At 41.2% G+C, this 18,483-nt stretch overlaps 2 protein-coding genes across 3 annotated transcripts; one reads left to right on the top strand and one right to left on the bottom strand.

The window, feature by feature from the left end:
* Positions 1-495: 495 nt before the first annotated feature.
* LOC124677630 lies at positions 496-2,726 on the top strand. Its single transcript, XM_047213596.1, has 4 exons — positions 496-793; positions 892-972; positions 2,049-2,221; positions 2,366-2,726. The coding sequence occupies exons 1-4, from the start codon at positions 511-513 to the stop codon at positions 2,558-2,560; spliced, it is 732 nt and encodes a 243-aa protein (XP_047069552.1). The 5' UTR covers positions 496-510; the 3' UTR covers positions 2,561-2,726.
* A 340-nt stretch (positions 2,727-3,066) lies between these two features.
* LOC124677628 (nuclear transcription factor Y subunit A-4-like) lies at positions 3,067-7,347 on the bottom strand. 2 transcript variants are annotated; one of them, XM_047213594.1, is made up of 7 exons: positions 7,180-7,347; positions 5,624-5,718; positions 5,369-5,531; positions 4,917-5,029; positions 4,766-4,834; positions 4,126-4,293; positions 3,067-3,792 (listed from the first exon to the last, which is right to left on the bottom strand). In XM_047213594.1, exons 2-7 carry the CDS (start codon positions 5,657-5,659, stop codon positions 3,448-3,450), a joined length of 894 nt encoding a protein of 297 aa, XP_047069550.1. In that variant the 5' UTR covers positions 5,660-5,718; positions 7,180-7,347; the 3' UTR covers positions 3,067-3,447. The 2 variants fall into 2 exon arrangements, with proteins under 2 accessions (XP_047069550.1, XP_047069551.1); XM_047213595.1 differs by lacking the exon at positions 7,180-7,347 and adding an exon at positions 6,989-7,162.
* Positions 7,348-18,483: the final 11,136 nt, after the last annotated feature.

Here is an 18,483-nt window from a genome sequence, read left to right as displayed (position 1 = left end):
CTAACCAACCTAGACAAAGGTTCTGAACATACAGTTACCACATAATAATGTTCGAATTTGGCTAATCCAGTTGTGGACATGGAATGAACTAGTACAAGTCATACACATCACCCAGGTTGAGTTGGGGTGTCACAACAAGATTTACATACTTAATCCATAACGAGAAAAACAAATGTTCTGAGAACAATGTCCTATGCACCATAGCGTCTTTTCCTAGGCCTATCTTGTGCCATGTCACACACTTGTAGTATGTGAGTACTTATCCAAAACCGAAGACGACAACTCTATCTGCATGCTTGATTAGATATTTCATGCGAGACCAGGTTTTATGAATTTAAAGATGTACTTCTACCACAAAAAATCATTTTTGATATATAAATAATCAGTAGCAGTATCTTTTTCTGGCTTCTCCTTTTTTCTTCCAACTAAACACTGAAGTGAAGTACAGAAATAGAACGCGCGCACGAACGCACGCACGAACGCCAGTGAGCCGCATCTCCGCCAATCGCCATGCTCGCCTACCTCCTCCACGGCCCCGCCGCCGCCGTCCCGAGCCCGCTCTCCCTCCGCGCGCCGCCGGCGAAGACGCCCTTCCTGCCCCCCGCCGTCCGCCCGGGCCCCCCGCCGAGGCGCGCCGCCGCCGCGGGCGCCTTCTCCGCGGCCGCCGTGGGCCCCATCGCGGCGTCGCTGCTCGACGGCCCCGTGCTGCTCTGGGCCGGAAGGCTCTGCGTCTACTACGCGCTCATCCACGTCGGCCTCGCGGGATCCCCGCGCAACCCCTTCCTCTCCCACGGTAACACGCCGTGAATGAATGATGCGGCTGCGTTTCGATTCGTGCTGTTTGGTTCGGTGAGGAGGCGGGTTTTGATCTCAGTTTGGTGTGGCGTGCAGAGATTCGAGGCGAGGACGGCGCCGGGGACAGCGACTTAGGGTTCTCCAAGTGGGCCGACAAGCTCCGTGGCGGCGCCCCAGGTACCTTGTAGATTCAAAATTTATCGGTATAAACATTTGTGCACCAACTGTTCATGCTGTGAATATATTGTGAGAGGATTTTGAGGTTTGGCATCTGGAGTAGTGGTCTGTATGCGTGAGACGAATGTGGATTGTGGATAAGAAAGAAGATATTATTCTTTCTGGAATGCGTTGGATAGTTAGCTTTCTGCTTGCCACCACGGTGGAAAGCGTATGGTGATAAGCAACTTTGCATCTTTGGATTATGTTTGGTCATTTTGCGACTGAAAATGTGGGACTAAAGGTTTTGGTCAAACGAAGATTACAAGGTGATTTAGTTTTGACATGTAGAAATAGGTGACAAGTTGCAGCACGGTCACCCATCATGTGGTGGGTACTATCATGGAACAGAAACATGCTCGTGAGGGTTTGTTTCCTATTGGCATGAGAATGGGAATGGCTGTGGATTGATGGTAGCATTTATTAGAAGGAACTAACTTTTAAAAGTTGGAAGGGTTTTACATGGGTTTGTTATTATTATTTTTTGTCTGTCATTCCTAAGTTTTATTTCTGTGCATCTACTAAGCATCTCTTGTGTGGTGTGGAGGATCTGTCACTCTTAGTCATTGTAACCTACTTAACTTCAGTGCTGATATCGCTGCACAAGTACTTTTGAAACTGTAGTCAATTCTGGTCCCAAGTTCTTGGTTTTCTATTTCGTGATATAGAACACATTAAGCCACAACAGGTTGAAGATATGTTTTTCCGGTGTCCAATCTTACTTTACTGGTACTCTAGAAAAAGTCGTACTTTACTGAAATCAGTAATTTCCTTTTGTTTATATACCATACAGCCTACTGTTGACATGGTTTACCTATCAGGCTTCATTTGTGGAATGCTTTTAGTAGTATTATATTTCCATTTATTTTGTATCTAAGATGAGAGAGATAGAATTCACGGGGGAAGCGTCTTTGATGCCTTCATGAGAACAAGATTCATGAAAATATTGTAGAACACGTACAGTCCTAGTTCATTACCCACTATACATAGTTCTTATGGATTCATATATATAACCAGCGTGTGTTCTGGTTATTCAGGTAAGAAAGAAGGCGATAAGGGGAAACTAGTTAGCAAATGGAAACCAACGACCAAAGGCACACTTAAGAGGATGTACCGAGTTCCTTCGAATGAAGAAGGTCGTCGGCTTCTCAAAGAAATTGCTTTGGTTCTATCTGAAGATGACCATTTTGTGGATGCTTCCACTCATAAGGTGATTTCATTCTCCAGCCAGGACAGATACACTTCTCTAGCTGTTTTGTCTGCTCCACATCTCAAAAACTGAGATGTTAGGCATTTTTATTATGATTTTCAGAAATCAGCGTTCTGATAACTAAGTTCTTTATCATGCAACCAGGGTTGTCAAATAAGGAGGGAAAGTGCACATGGAGAGAGTGTATGCTGCTACAATGTAAGAGCTTTGTTTGATGAGCTCCCTGGTCCTCACCTAGTTCTGGAGATCACACCTTTCCCTGTTGGAGCCCTAACTGATAATGACTACCGCAAGGCTGAGAGGCTAGAAATGGTTCTGAGGTTGAGTGCTTCCCTTTAAACCCACATATCCATTTTTCACTTTACATCATAACTTTTTTTTGGCCCATCTTGTAAATTGTCTACCATTGGGTCTGTAAATTGATGTGGTGTCGCTAAGAACCTCGTGTTAAACCCAATTTCTGCTTAGTATTTTGAGAAATTTGAGCGCCTGAACTCATTCTGTACTCACTGGCCTTCTTTGAGGGCAGCATTCTTAATTTTTCATTTTCAACTAGCAAATATGGAAGCGATAAATTCTTTGATTTTACCTACCGCGTCATGCATGAATATTCAGATTCATAATCTCTTATCATACCGCTGAGATATGTTTCGGTGGAAGAAGCTAAACTTTGCTGATGAACATTCGTGAGATAAGAAATCCAATTAAGTTGTTTGTCCTCTTGTTCCTCACTTGCTCGTGTACCTAAAGTAGACAGTCACTACAATAATCTACAGTATACCACTTTCAAGCTGTCTTGGAAGCTCATGTTCCAGAAGCCCAACGTGATTTGTTGCGAGTCACCATATCAAATGCAAAATGTAATACGAAGTTGAAGGCACTGAAATCAGGCAAACAGATAGTTAAGCTGCTGGACCACAACAGCATTGCATCAGGCTTCCCAACCAGCTGTGAATTAAAGTTTTAGGGACATCACACATCAGGTAAGGAAGGCCTATGGGTTCTCAACCAAACGCAGTTGGATCTGTCCCTTATTGGAACAGAGTACACACAAAAGAAATCAGGCAACGATTTCAGTGTCAACATACAGTACCACCAGTGCTTTCAACTACAGGGAACTCAGAAGGAATCTAACAATGTTTGGTCCAACTGAGACTGGCACCACATTTGCAGTACATGTGAACATAAGCCAAGGATGAATTGCCACCGGCACACCATAGGATGCTTTACCTCATCATGGAAGCATGTTGGTGCATGCCATTCGGGGTCAGCTTCACGTCTCCTCCATTCAGTGGACGAAAGCCGACCGAGGGAAAGCAGGTGCGGTCCTGATTAGCCAGCATTCTGCTGCTTGTTGAAAAACTTGACAAATTAGCGGGAGCTGATGCCGGAGGTGCGGAAGTGGGGCTACTCTGAAGGAGTGTATTCTTCCCAAGGAACTTTGTGCAGCTTCCACCACCTGAAGCCTGCTGTTGTTTCTGCTCCTCGAGCTGCTTTGTGTTGAGGAACCGCCCCCCTGATCCACGAGCTCGTTTCATGGCATGACGATGGCGAGATTCATGAAGGTATGGCTGGGACAGAAGGGGCAATGTTAGAACAAATGAATTCTGCAACTTAACAAGGGGTCCACAAAGCATGCAGAGAAAATGGTCTGTACTCCAGCTAGTAATACAGAAGAAACAAAATGCTTCTGCCAGAGGTTTGGCCAAGGAAGAGCATAAAAATGTTCTCCAGAGTCAGATTAGTCCTATGCGTATCCCTCAGGGGCCTAATAATTTTGTAGCTGAAACCTATGCATTGGTGTAGTAGTCAGCAAATACTACCAAATGACTGACAGAAAACAGTATCAGGAACAACTCCAAAATTCTTTAATACATTGCTAAAAAAAGTTAGTACTGTGTTACCTTCCGGTCTTTAACCAGCTTATTTTGGGCCTCCAGTTTAGCACGCATCTGCCTCCTCCTAAGGATTGCATGGTATTGCTTTGCATTAACAAACATTGGCTCTTCCGCTGCAGGCTCAACAGGCAGTGGCACCCGAGAATTTGTTGCACCATTTAATTGGGCATGAACCTTGGTAAATAGTCCATAAATTGTTGATGCAGAACCATTAGTAATGAAAATATTAAAGAAGTTTGCTGATGTGCATGAAACTTTGTTGTAACAATAACAATTGCATGAAAGATGACAACTAGCATGTGCATTTTAATTAAACATTATCGGTTTCCACTTAGTTCTGAAGTGATCAGTAAATTAACTCCTTAATCGTTTAAAAGAACAGTTTTTGTCACTTTGTTGCTTCTAAAAATAATCGAACCCAGCAATAAGGTGGCAGAAACAATATCCTTCGCGATGAACCTTCATAAAACCGTTCATCATAGGTCATAACAAAATGAATGAGAATCTGAACTCAATAAATCACAGATGAACTTAAAAGGAAACCGTAAATGAACTATACAGAAATTCAATGTGAGATCTTATCACCTTGAACCGAGAAAGATTTTTCAGGATTTGGTGTAAAAACTAAAAGGATAGATGAACTTACAACGGCATGTGGAGCATATCCTGTGAATGCCCCACCATAATAAGCATCAGCAGCATAAGGAATATAAGCCTAGACCAAAACATGGCCGGTTAACTGAACACGGAAGATAAGATTTAAGAGAACAATAATCATCACAATGACATGAACTTACATATGATTGGTTGTAATCAAGCTTTGGAGGGGGGCAAACAGCTTCTTGGTTCCCTAAAGACAACGCCGACTTCATCATGTCCTGGCCAGGCATGCCATGGTTATCATCATTGTCTGAAAGATAGAATTGACATTACTGTTAGCATGAAGATCTAAACATATTAATTCATCCCACGGTAAAAAGGGCTTCGGAGGTGTGAACATCATGAGAAACGAGCCACCAAAAAGAAGTAAAAGGCTCATCAGGTTTCATCGGTTCATAAAAGATGTTATCTCGTCTTCTTTTGAGACAACACATTGGTAGAAGCACGGTAATAGGACAAGGCATGCCTAGATTTATAAGCAGTGTCACAGAGAAAGACTTCAGCAGAAAAAAGTGTTACATCATAAGAGCTGAAACTGCAGCGGAACTCAGATTACTAGTGTGAAATGTGGTTAAAGATTAAACATTACCAGATTGAGCTGAGGACCTTGAGGTATGTTGCTCATTCAGACTACTGTCACTCGTTGCAGAAGCTTCTTGTTGAGACCGGCCAGACTTGGTTAATGATGAGTCCTGGTCATAGTTTTGATGACCTATTTTATTCGTATGATAGCCGTTCCCTGACAAGAAATCCTACACGCATAGAAGCTAGCTGATAAGTTTGTTATTTACAGTGCAACAAGCCAGAAAACCTCAGAATTCCACCATAAATAGCAACTGCTTACATAATTGGAAATAGGATGCCCTGGACGATTCTCCATTTTTTGCTGAAGTACTAGCTTTATATACGAGGGTATCACTTATCTCCAAGCAACATCTTCTGCAGGAATTTACAATTAATTTAGTTGGATCGGTGCCTTAAAAAAAACTTCATGACATATTGCCAGCATCAACCAAAAATGAGGAGAGGTCGATGGCAAGTTGGCAACCTCATATCACTGTCTACAATCATTCAAGAAGAATTTAGCTCATCCATTGCAATGCACTAGGCTATTGATATTACAACACACCACGGAAGCAGTAACATATGCATGAACATGTGAAACAGAATCGAGGATATAAATTTAAGTTCTATAAAGAGAAAGATTCCAAAGAAGAAACAGAGTGGAAAGGCATACAATCAAGAACTACCTGATCAAAGAAAAAAAAAAGGATTGTCCAGCATATCTACTAATGGAACATATCTAGCTTATGAAGCATCATCCCAGAACCATAACCAATATAGAAAGATAGAAACAACATGATACAGTGCTCTTAGTTTCCAGGTTTAGGTATAATACATACGAACAACACAAACTTACAGCTCTTTGTTTCCAATGAAATTAACCAATAATTTAATGGGAGATGTGACTAATTTATACAGCATCAATTCCTTTTGCAATCAAGCAATGTGTGTTATCTCCTATTTGGGGTTCCTTACGATTTGCAAAAGATCCTGAATATATTCCTACCTCCAAGAAATGCCTGCTTTCTTCCCTAGCCCTAGCTCTGTCCCAGCATCAGATGCACAATTATTGCATGCAGAGCAGCAAGATAAATCCCATAGTACACTAGTGGAAGATGTTGGGCCCAAATTTCCAATCCCAGAATCAAGTTTCTGAAACTTCCTATAAACCTTACCTAAACAGACCCAACACAGGGTTGATGCGAAAGTTAACTCAAAAGAGGAGAGACAATGATGCCACAGCTAGCATGCAGTTCCCATCAACAAGTTCACACAATTGACAGGTTTAACTATCCATATGGACTAGCATCAATTTTACTGTCCTCCTGGAGACTATCATGACACAACTATCAATCTTAATCAACAGAATCGTCACAAATCACAGAATTTAGCTTCAATCCACCAAATCCTGCAAAAGGGGAGTCAGAACTTCATCCACTCCCCTGCCTACCAACACCTAAACGAGATCTTTGACTTCCTAGAAAACACGCATAACACAGTGGTCAAAACATGTGATTTTGAAGGCTCTAAGCAGACCAAAGCTCACCCTAAGCAAGCGTACTGCCAAAAACCAAAATTATGCAACGCTAACCAAGAACCGCATAATAAAGCACCAAATTTCCGAGAGACGGGCCAAGAGACCAACCGAATTGGGGGAAATCAATGGGGGCATGAATCCAACCAAACCAGCCGCGGAGTGAAAATACGGATGCCGGAATCAAGAGCTAGAAGCCACTCCATGAAAGGGAAATAGATGAGAACTATTTGCCAGGACGGCGCATGCAAGAACAGGATTGGGGATTTTCAGAGTGGGGCGGAGAGTAGTTAGCCAGTTACCTCTCGCATGTTTTCCCTTCAGGATCCTCTCTCTGTGCCCTCTCTGGTGAAATCCTTCTTAGATTGAGAGAGAGTTTATGGGCGGAGAAGCAGAAGCACGAAGGATCAAGAAGACGAGAGGACTGTCACTCGCCCCTCTCGCTGCCAAATATGCGACCTGCTGTATAGTATTTGCCTTTTTCCAGCTTTTTTTCTTCTGGAAAAATGGCCGTCTGTCCAGTACTGACATGTCACCAACCTTGAATATTGATAGGTACACCAAGAGTCGGATGATCATTAAGTTGACTTTTTAGGTTTTACAGGTACAGGTACTGTACTCTGAGTGACCCAGTTAAATACTCCGTATATGATTCCCCACTCTTTTTGAGCTGACTATGATTTCACTCTTAACAGGCAGAGAAATGAGTTGTTATCATGATTGAATATATGCTAGACTGATGAAAACATTTAGAGTTTGAATGTCATGCTAATCTTTTTACCGTCGCAACGTCTCTTCACAAATCGAAACCAGGACGGTAGCCTTTTGAAATGGCAATATATTTTTCAAAGGTGAGACAAGATTGAAGTCAAAAAGTTGTTTGTCGTCACTCGAGGTTCTTCTTCTCCTTTTTCGTTTGTCATGTAGCAATGAGTTTGTGCTAATTTATGGTTACTCTCTACTGAGTATCTCTAATGCAATTGTCATGATGATGTGATAAAAAAGGTCATGGTTTTTATTTATTATCAAGCCTACCAACAACTCAATGGGCAAGGGCATTACATGTCATGGTTACGACGATGATTAATTTGGACTGACTACCGAACTCCTCGTCAACTAGAAAGATTGTATTCTATCTTTAGTGTAGTGTTAACGCATCGATGAGGTAAATTTATATGATTGGTTATGTAATGTTCTAACACAAATATGGTGAATTTATGTACTCATTACACTATAGCTCATATTGTCTCATGGAGCCAAGCTAGATCACATGACTCACACCAATAGTTCAGTTGCAAGTTGCAGTCCCTTCATAAGTTGGGTATGTTCGGTTTAAGAACCAAGTAGAATGTAATGTCATGGTTCCGTTCTGGAAGAATGAGTTGGTTCCATTCTTGTGTTCAATTTGAGCTAGAATATGGAATAGGTTGGTTCCCTTCTTGTGTTCAGTTGGAGAGTGGAATGTAACAGATGTTGGGAAAAGAAGATGTGAGCATGCATGGGTGTGCGTTTAACAGAATAAAGTTATGGGAGGATAGAGGAGTTGAGTGAGTGTGGATGACTTTAGCATAGAGGAACGGGGAGATTCCACCGATTTTGAGGAATGGGTGCATTCCGGATCCGGAGGGAATATTCTCTTTTGAGGAACCACCTCGTTCCGTTCCATTTTCCAACTGAACACCGGAATGGGATCTAGGTGCGGAACCATCCCATTACATTCAACTTGGTGACACCAACCGAACACACCCTTAGTGACCATTAAGATAACACAATAATATTCATATTTAGCTTCACATATATGCTACCTCACATAGATATTAAATGCATTTTGTCCTAACGATACATTATAAGTGTGTAGAGTTCATTCCTTCTTTTTTGATACACCTCCTCTCCCCTACAGGCAAAACATTGAGCCAATAGGTACTAAACTTGTAGCTTCCCATAATCTTTATGGTATAACTCACTTTCACAGTATCTACATAGCTCATGAATATGATGAATTTCTTTATATCAGCGCCTGTTATCACCAGAATTTGACCGAGTCAGAGGTGGGCCGCGATCAAGATGGACTTGAAGAATATATATATATAGAAGAAATACGTGAATCGGCCTTACATGCAAATTTTGGGCTAGTTTGCCCGTGTATCTGTATCATAGTAGGATACGTGTCGTTTAGAAGTTGGAGTTTTACCCGTGCACGGTTAGGTGCACGCCTGAATTAGAAAGTCCCCCGGACTATAAATATGTATTAGGGTTTATGGAATAACAACAACCAACGTTCAACACAATCAATCTCGGCGCATCGCCAACTCCTTCGTCTCGAGGGTTTCTACTGGTAAGCACCATGCTGCCTAGATCGCATCTTGCGATCTAGGCAGCACAAGCTTCATGTTGTTCATGCGTTGCTCGTGCTGAAGCCTTTTTGATGGCGAGCAACGTAGTTATCTTAGATGTGTTAGGGTTAGCATTGTTCTTCGTATCATATGTTGTCGTAGTGCAACCCTTATACATCTAGCCGCCCTTACACCTGTCTTAGGTGTAGGGGCGGCACCCCGCTTGATCATTGTTTAGTAGATCCGATCCGTTACGGTTGCTCCTTGTTCTTCAAGGATTAGTTAAACATCCGCAATAGTTAGGCCTTACAAAGGGTTGGAGGATCCAGCGGCGTGTAGGGTGTAGTTTGCTAGCCCTAGACATGATGTTCCGGGGATCAACTTCGTGTTGGTTTTTAGGCCCTGTCTAGGATCGGCTTACGATCACCGTACGCGAGCGCGAGGCCCAATCGTGAGTAGGATGATCCGATTATGCGGTGAAAACCCTAAATCGTTGTAGATCGTTTTAGCTTTATCTTGATCAAGCAGGACCACCATATATTCGTACACCTCGTACGAATCATGGGTGGATCGGCTCTTTGAGCCGATTCACGAGACAACTCGAGAGCCGATCGAGGCTCGTATTTAATGTTTACGTGTATGCCATGCGAGAACTAAGCGAGGCATCATCCAACACCTTCCCGACCTGGTATAGGTCAGGTGGCACGCCCTTGCGACAAGCATCGGACGTGTGACCAGAAGGCTTTGCGGGCCGTCGCTCTGAGGGACTGGGGCCAGCCGCAGCCCTAGTTGTTCCCGGCTCTACGGTGTTGCCAGTCGCTGCCCGCCGGTGGGTTTCTGACCGCAACAGCGCCGCAACTCGTGACGTTGGATAATCATCGAAAGATAAATTTATGTAGTGATTTGAATTAGTTGCATCCTTAAACATCCTGATTTGTAGTTTGTCGCGACTTTGAGTAGTTTGTTAGTCTCGACTTTAGAGACCATTTTGCTCAAGGGAACTAGCGAAATTGTTTTTGTGTAGGTAGCAAAGATGTCTTGCAAGCTACAATGGTAAGGACAGATGCTCCATGCAATTTCAGGATTGTAGATTATACATTTTAAATCAAGATATATTAAAATTGTATCACCACTTTATGGTTTTTTATTTTTTTAAGAAATTGTTTTTACATTTTGTTCTGGCTAACAACACGAAGGTCTTGTATGAATAGTGAGTCTAAAAATGGTTGACCTTCTTTGGCTGATCTCAAAAGAAAATAAAACTTCTTTAGCTGGAATGATAATTTTGGATTCGTTCTTGGAGTCGGCACCAATTGGAGAGTCTTGTGGTAGCTGGTGGTGTTTGTTGACGTGACCTCGGTTTGTGGATGTCGGGGCAGCGGCCCCGAGTGGTTGATGCTTGTGCGTCGAGGCGGCGGCCTCGGGAACCATGGTGGGCAACAGCTTCACGAGGCGGATTTGTTGCTTGCATGGCTTGGGTGATAATCTTGTGTCGCCAGTTGATACGTCCATTTTGCATCACTATTTTATATCATAATTTACTGTTATTCATTGATATATTTTCATATTTAGAGATGATACTTATGTTATTTCATCTATTTTTCATGTTTCATGATTATTGGAGAATCGCGCACCGGAGTCAGGATTCTGCTGGAAAAAGCACCGTCGGAATGCAATATTTCGGAAGATCAGCAATTGACGGGAATTATACTGAAAATCCTATTTTTCCAGAAGACGGAGGTAGCCAAAAGGAGGAGCCGAGGAGGGCCGCCATGGCCCCCCATAGGCCGGTGCGGGCCCTGCCCTTGCCGCGCCGCCATGTGGGGAGGGGGGCCACAGCCCCCTCTGGCCTCCTCTCCTTCGCGTACTTCTTCGTCCCGAAAACCTAAGCTCCAGAAGGTAGTCGCGAAGAGTCACAGCCGCCTCTGCGGGGCGGAAAACACCAGAGAGAAAAGAGCTCTCCGGCAGGCTGAAATCCACCGGGGAAATTCCCTCCCGGAGGGGGAAATCGACGCCATCGTCATCGTCATCGAGCTGGACATCATCATCACCATCATCTCCATCATCATCACCACCATCTCCACCGCTGCACCTCGTCACCGTTGTAACAATTAGGGTTGGATCTTGATTGTTTGATAGGGGAAACTCTCCCGGTATTGATTTCTACTTGTTATTGATGCTATTGAGTGAAACCATTGAACCAAGGTTTATGTTCAGATTGTTATTCATCATCATATCACCTCTGATCATGTTCCATATGATGTCTCGTGAGTAGTTCGTTTAGTTCTTGAGGACATGGGTGAAGTCTAAATGTTAGTAGTGAATTATGTTGGTTAGTATTCAATGTTATGATATTTAAGTTATGGTGTTATTCTTCTAGTGGTGTCATGTGAACGTCGACTACATGATACTTCACCATTTATGGGCCTAGGGGAATACATCTTGTATTTGTTTGCTAATTGCGGGGTTGCCGGAGTGACAGAAACCTAAACCCCCATTGGTATATCGATGCAGGAGGGATAGCAGGATCTCGGAGTTTAAGGCTGTGGTTAGATTTATCTTAATTACTTTCTTGTATTTACGGATGCTTGGAAGGGGTATAATCACAAGTATGTATTAGTCCTAGGAAGGGCGGTGCATTAGCATAGGTTCACCCACACAACACTTATCAAAACAATGAAGATTAATCAGCTATATGAAACGAAAGCACTAGACTAAATTCCCGTGTGTCCTCAAGAACGTTTGGTCATTATAAGTAAACAAACCGGCTTGTCCTTTGTGCTAAAAAGGATTGAGCCACTCGCTGCAATTATTTCTCTCGCACTTTACTTACTTGTACTTTATTCATCTGCAATATCAAAACCCCCTGAATACTTGTCTGTGAGCATTTACAGTGAATCCTTCATCGAAACTGCTTGTCAACACCTTCTTCTCCTCGTTGCGTTCGACACTCTTATTTATCGAAAATACTACGATACACCCCCTATACTTGTGGGTCATCAAGACTATTTTCTGGCGCCGTTGCCGGGGAGTGAAGCGCTATTGGTAAGTGAAATTGGTAAGGGAAACCTTTACTGTACGTGCTGTTTTTATTTCTGCCTGCTGCTATAATTTATTATGGAGAGGTCTTCTCTTGAATTCCTCTTTGGGAAATCTACTACTACTGCAAAGGTAGTGGATGAGGCACCATGTGAGAAAGAGGTTCCATACAAAATACCTATGAAAATTATTGAACGTGTTGTGGATAACTGAAGGATAACGTTGCATAGAAAACAAAAATTTTCCTACCGCGAACACGCAATCCAAGCCAAGATGCAATCTAGAAGATGGTAGCAACGAGGGGATATCGAGTCTCACCCTTGAAGAGATTCCAAAGCCTACAAGATGAGGCTCTTGTTGCTGCGGTAGACGTTCACTTGCCGCTTGCAAAAGCGCGTAGAAGATCTTGATCACGATCGCTTCCGGCGCCACGAACGGGCAGCACCTCCGTACTCGGTCACACGTTCGGTTGTTGATGAAGACGACGTCCACCTCCCCGTTCCGGCGGGCAGCGGAAGTAGTAGCTCCTCTTGAATCCGACAGCACGACGGCGTGGTGTCGGTGGTGGTGGAGAAGTCCGGCGGAGCTTCGCTAAGCGTGCGGGAACTATAGAGGAGAGAGGGGCGGCTAGGGTTTGGGAGGGGGCGCCGGCCATCTAGTGGTGCGGCCACCTTGTGGTGCTTGGGGTGGCCGGCCCCCTCCCCTTGGCCCCTCATTATATAGGTGGAACCCCAAGAGGTGGTGTCCAAGTCTTCGAATAAGACCCGAACCAAAAACCTTCCATAGGAGGGGGGAAACCTAGCCAAGCTAGGACTCCCACCAAGGTGGGAGTTCCACCTCCCATGTGGGGGTGGCCGGCCCCTAGGGGAGTCCACTTGGGACTCCTCCCCCACTAGGGTTGGCCGGCCATGGAGGTGGAGTCCCATGTGGACTCTACCTTCCTTGGTGGTTTCTTCCGGACTTTTCTAGAACCTTCTAGAACCTTCCATAGAACCTTCCGCGACATTTTATTCACATAAAATGACATCCTATATATGAATCTTATTCTCCGGACCATTCCGGAACTCCTCGTGATGTCCGGGATCACATCCGGGACTTCGAACAAATATTCCAACTCCATTCCATATTCAAGAACTACCATTTCAACATCCAACTTTAAGTGTGTCACCCTACGGTTCGTGAACTATGCGGACATGGTTGAGTACTCACTCCGACCAATAACTAATAGCGGGATCTGGAGATCCATAATGGCTCCCACATATTCAACGATGACTTTAGTGATCGAATGAACCATTCATATACAATACCAATTCCCTTTGTCACGCGATATTTTACTTGTCCGAGGTTTGATCTTCGGTATCACTCTATACCTTGTTCAACCTCGTCTCCTGACAAGTACTCTTTACTCGTACCGTGGTATGTGGTCTCTTATGAACTCATTCATATGCTTGCAAGACATTAGACGACATTCCACCGAGAGGGCCCAGAGTATATCTATCCTTCATCGGGATGGACAAATCCCACTATTGATCCATATGCCTCAACTCATACTTTCCGGATACTTAATCCCACCTTTATAGCCACCCATTTACGCAGTGGTGTTTGGTGTAATCAAAGTACCTTTCCGGTATAAGTGATTTACATGATCTCATGGTCATAAGGACTAGGTAATTATGTATCGAAAGCTTATAGCAAATAACTTAATGACGAGATCTTATGCTACGCTTAATTGGGTGTGTCCATTACATCATTCATATAATGATATAACCTTGTTATTAATAACATCCAATGTTCATGATTATGAAACTAATCATCCATTAATCAACAAGCTAGTTTAAGAGGCATACTAGGGACTTCTTGTTTATCTACATATCACACATGTACTAATGTTTCGGTTAATACAATTATAGCATGATATATAAACATTTATCATAAACATAAAGATATAAATAATAACCACTTTATTATTGCCTCTAGGGCATATCTCCTTCAGTCTCCCACTTGCACTAGAGTCAATAATCTATTTTACATTTGTAAAGATATAACACCTTGGCCTTCTGGTGCTTTATCATGTATTGCTCACGGGAGAGGTTTTTAGTCATCGGATCTGACACGCTCAGAAACGTATGTATTTTGTAATTCATTTGCGTCTCAACGCATCACTCATTTCCAAATGAGTTGGCATTAAATATGTTTGATCTTCCGGTGGAACCTTAATTCCGCTGTCCGAAATATGTCACTAATATTGTCACACACAATATAGCTTCAAAGTTCGACTCTGTCGGAACTACACCAAGTTCTCAAAGAACCTCTTGACTTAACATCCTTTGTCATTGTCAAAATAATGACATACTCTGCCTTCTTTTGTAGAATCCGTCACAATATTTAGAACTCTTCTAAATCTAGCATAGACAACTTCTAGCTCATTGTGCTACCTTTTAAACAACACTTAGTCTAATTTGAGATTGAAATTATATTTTATATGTGACAAAACCAATATCGGTGTAACACCTTACAGCGATTTGTTTGTCATTTCTTCATACAAAAATATATATATATATCCTTAGTTCTTCTAAAGTACTCAAGGATATTCTTACTCGTCGTCCAATGATCATCATATGAATCATTCGGTATATGCTCATAACACTTTATAGCACATGATATCCGATTGTGTACATATTATTCGTGATCTATAATCACTCATGTGTTTTTACTCATTGAGTGTCAGATACACTCAAGTCTTGTTAAACCTTCACATGACAAGAACATTTTCTTAATATTTCTATATTGAACTTCTTCAATATCCATCATATGTACTTTGACTTAAACTTATTTATGTGTTTCAATCTATCTTCATAGATCTTGACACTAAATTTGTTTCAGTCCATATCCTTTCATTGAAGTTAATTCTCAATGAAACCTTTTTAATCAAGTATATAATTACATCATTTATAACCAACTATATGTCACCTACATAAAGTATTATAAATGTGTCTTAGCGCTCCCACTTAATTTCTTGCAAATGCAAGCTTCTTCATCATCTCCGATGAAATCAAAAACTCTTTGACTATTTCATCCGGTGAAGATTCCAACTCCGTGATACTCACTTCATCCAATTGAAGCTTGTATACCTATCTAGTATTCCACGGACCAGCAAAACTCTTGGTTGTATCTTTTATACATACTTACGTTAAGTAGTGTATTTTGCCATCCTACTAGCATATCTCATAAAAGAAATATGTAGTGATTACTAGAATAATCCACATAGACTATAAGCATTGCTACGGAAGATCTAATCTTATCGTATTCAACTCTTTGAACTTTGTCATAAACAATTTTTCGATAAGTCAAGCTTTCTTCAAGGATATTTCATCCAAGTCTATCAATTTCATAGATCCATTTACTTTCATAAAGTATTCATCTATCTTGGATTTCATGGCGCATGGCCATTTTAATGGAGTCAGGGCCCATCATAACTTCTTTGTTTTGTAGTTGGTTTATCATTGATCAAAATCAATCCTTTGTCCACAAATCATTTATTTGATCACAAAGTAAACCATACCTACAAGGTTCAATATGTACTTCGATCTCCATGGCTAAAACACTTTGTAGTCATGAGAGCCATGATCGTCGTGGCCGCTTCCGAAACCAATTCCGATGTCTGCGCTACTCGATCATTATGCTCGAGTTCATAAACCTTATCAAATTATATTGTCCTCCCACTCAAATACTTCACTCGAAACAATTTCTCGGAAATAAGAAACATTGACAAACACTTTTGTCTTTGTCTCGTGGGAAGAATTCCCAATTAAATCTCCGGGATAACCAACAAAGACATTCATCCGATTTTGGTTGACTATTAGGGTTTATACCCATGCCATAACTTGTATGGTGTCATTTCAACGGATCATGATGATGCTCTATTCGAGTGTAAAAGCGGTAGTCACTAAAGCATAATCCACAAAAATATAATGGCATCAATATTTTATCTCATCATTGATCCAACAAAGTTTGGATATATCTCTTGGATACTTCATCATCACTATGATACTCCAAGAAACGTAAGTTGTAGAACAATTTCATAACTCTCTTAGATGTTCGCTAAAACTTGTAATTCAAATATTTCCACCATGATCCAATCATAGATATTTGATTTCTATTACGATGATTTCCACTTCATGCTGAAATTTATTTGAATCCTATTCAAATGTTTCAAACTTTTCCTTATTGAATATATCCACATATATACTCAATTCATTGTTTGAAAGTTTTCATGAAGTAGAAGAATCTTCCGCACACAACTATGCCCGATGAACCACATATATCATTATGTATGTTTTCACTAAGTTAGTTGCCCGTTCAACTCTTCGGCCTATGAACGGTATTTCAGTCATTACCTTTTAGAAAAGATTTTGCAAGTGCCAAACGATTCAACAAATCGAATGACTCCAAAAATCCATTTGCATGGAGTTCCTTCATGCGATCCTTTCTAACATGACCTAAATTGCGGTTCCACAAATAAGTGGAATTCAAATCATTTGCCTTATGGCATTTTTAGCGTCGGTGTTATGTATGTGTGTTTCACCATTAAGATTTATAATAACTTATCCATCATACATGGAGTAATGTCATAATTTGAACAACTCATTGTTTTCATTTGACCGAGCAAAATAACAATTATTAAGTTCTTTATTATAAATTCTAAGGGGTAGATAGAATACCAACGACGAACATAATAACACTTTATTTTGTTCCAGACGTGCATTCCTATCATATTCCTTGTCAATCACTTAGGCCATTGTATTCTTGTATTGCGTTGTTTTGTATGACACTTCATACCAACCAATATGGTATTAATACCCAAGAATTTCATTGTGTGACTTAACTAGGAATACAACCATAACATGTATATCATTTATATACACCTGAGCTAGACTTTCTAGTCTTTTCTTTTCTTTTGCCAAAATATTTTTTGCAGTTTCTCTTTTAGCTTTCCTCATTATTCAGAAAAACATTTCAACATCAATAACTTCTAGGTTTGTTGGTCAAATACCAATAACCTTGAGGTTCTTACTTTGAAGTTGATCATCATATGATAAGTGTTTCAGATTTCACTATTAGTAAATTTGTAATATGATGAACAATTTCACTCATAATTTTATCCATCAATTCATGATAACTTTCTGAGACCATGTCTGTACATGCTAGGCTCATAAAGTTTAAACCTTAGTATTCGCATATGCAAAACTGGCTTGTACCCGTTGGAAGCACACGTAGAATCTATAACACCCGATCATCACGTGATGCTTAGAAACGACGAGTCTTAGCAACGGTGCATACTAAGGACAATCACTTCATGGATATGCGAATATTGTTAGTGCCCCAATAGTTGGAGGATTGGGACGCCTTGCGTCTTCAACCTTCGTACATTCCCATAAAACTTATGAGTTTATGTAGTCTCACCAAATTTATATTCTATCATCTTGCAATAAGGTCTTAGATATCACATATATCTCGTACCTTGATTATTTCGAAAACTAAATTTTCAGCTCCTTTACTTTTCAAACAGATTTGAACTTCAAGTTTCACGGAGACAAGATAACTTTAGGTACTAATTGAAACCATAGCTCTCTCGAATCAACAAAGTGAGTTTCACTAAATGTTTGCAATAGGACTTAATCATTTCTTGATTCATTAACAATACGGTACTAATCCGTAAAGTTTCTAGTCGATTTTAACGAGTATTTCTATCTCAATTATAAGACTAGCGCATAGTAGTAAACGGATGCCAATACTACAAAATTAATTCAAAATACTACTCGGACTATGTTTATGATAATTAGTTCATGTTTTAATCTAATTACTAATGAACTCCCACTTAATACAACATCCCTCATAGTTGTAAAGTGGTACACGATCCAAATCCACTACACCAAAACCGATCATCACGTGAGATGATGTAGTTTCAATGGTGAACATCAACATGTTGATCATATCATCCATATGACTCGTGTTCAACCTTTCGGTTTCCATTGTCCCGAGGCCATGTCCGTACATGCTAGGCTCGTCAAGCAAACCCAAGTATTCCGCGTGTGCAACATGGCTTACACCGTTGTATGTCGAGTTTATCACACCCGATCATCACGAGATGCTTCAAAACGTCGAACAATGCAACGGTGCATACGAGGGAAGAACACTTTATTATCTTGATATTAATGTGAGGGATCATCTTAT

The sequence above is a fragment of the Lolium rigidum genome, chromosome 7, assembly GCF_022539505.1.
Source record: "Lolium rigidum isolate FL_2022 chromosome 7, APGP_CSIRO_Lrig_0.1, whole genome shotgun sequence".
Taxonomy (NCBI): domain Eukaryota; kingdom Viridiplantae; phylum Streptophyta; class Magnoliopsida; order Poales; family Poaceae; genus Lolium; species Lolium rigidum.
The sequence above is the reverse complement of the archived record's forward strand: the minus strand, read 5'-3'. Positions and strand labels throughout refer to the sequence as shown.

Coding starts and splice junctions, on each gene's coding strand:
- LOC124677630 (XM_047213596.1), top strand. CDS start 511: ATGCTCGCCTACCTCCTCCACGGCCCCGCCGCCGCCGTCCCGAGCCCG. Junction 794..891: donor CAACCCCTTCCTCTCCCACG/GTAACACGCCGT, acceptor TGTGGCGTGCAG/AGATTCGAGGCGAGGACGGC. Junction 973..2,048: donor GCTCCGTGGCGGCGCCCCAG/GTACCTTGTAGA, acceptor CTGGTTATTCAG/GTAAGAAAGAAGGCGATAAG.
- LOC124677628 (XM_047213594.1), bottom strand. CDS start 5,659: ATGGAGAATCGTCCAGGGCATCCTATTTCCAATTAT. Junction 5,532..5,623: donor GGCATCCTATTTCCAATTAT/GTAAGCAGTTGC, acceptor CTATGCGTGTAG/GATTTCTTGTCAGGGAACGG. Junction 4,294..4,765: donor GATATGCTCCACATGCCGTT/GTAAGTTCATCT, acceptor CTATTTACCAAG/GTTCATGCCCAATTAAATGG.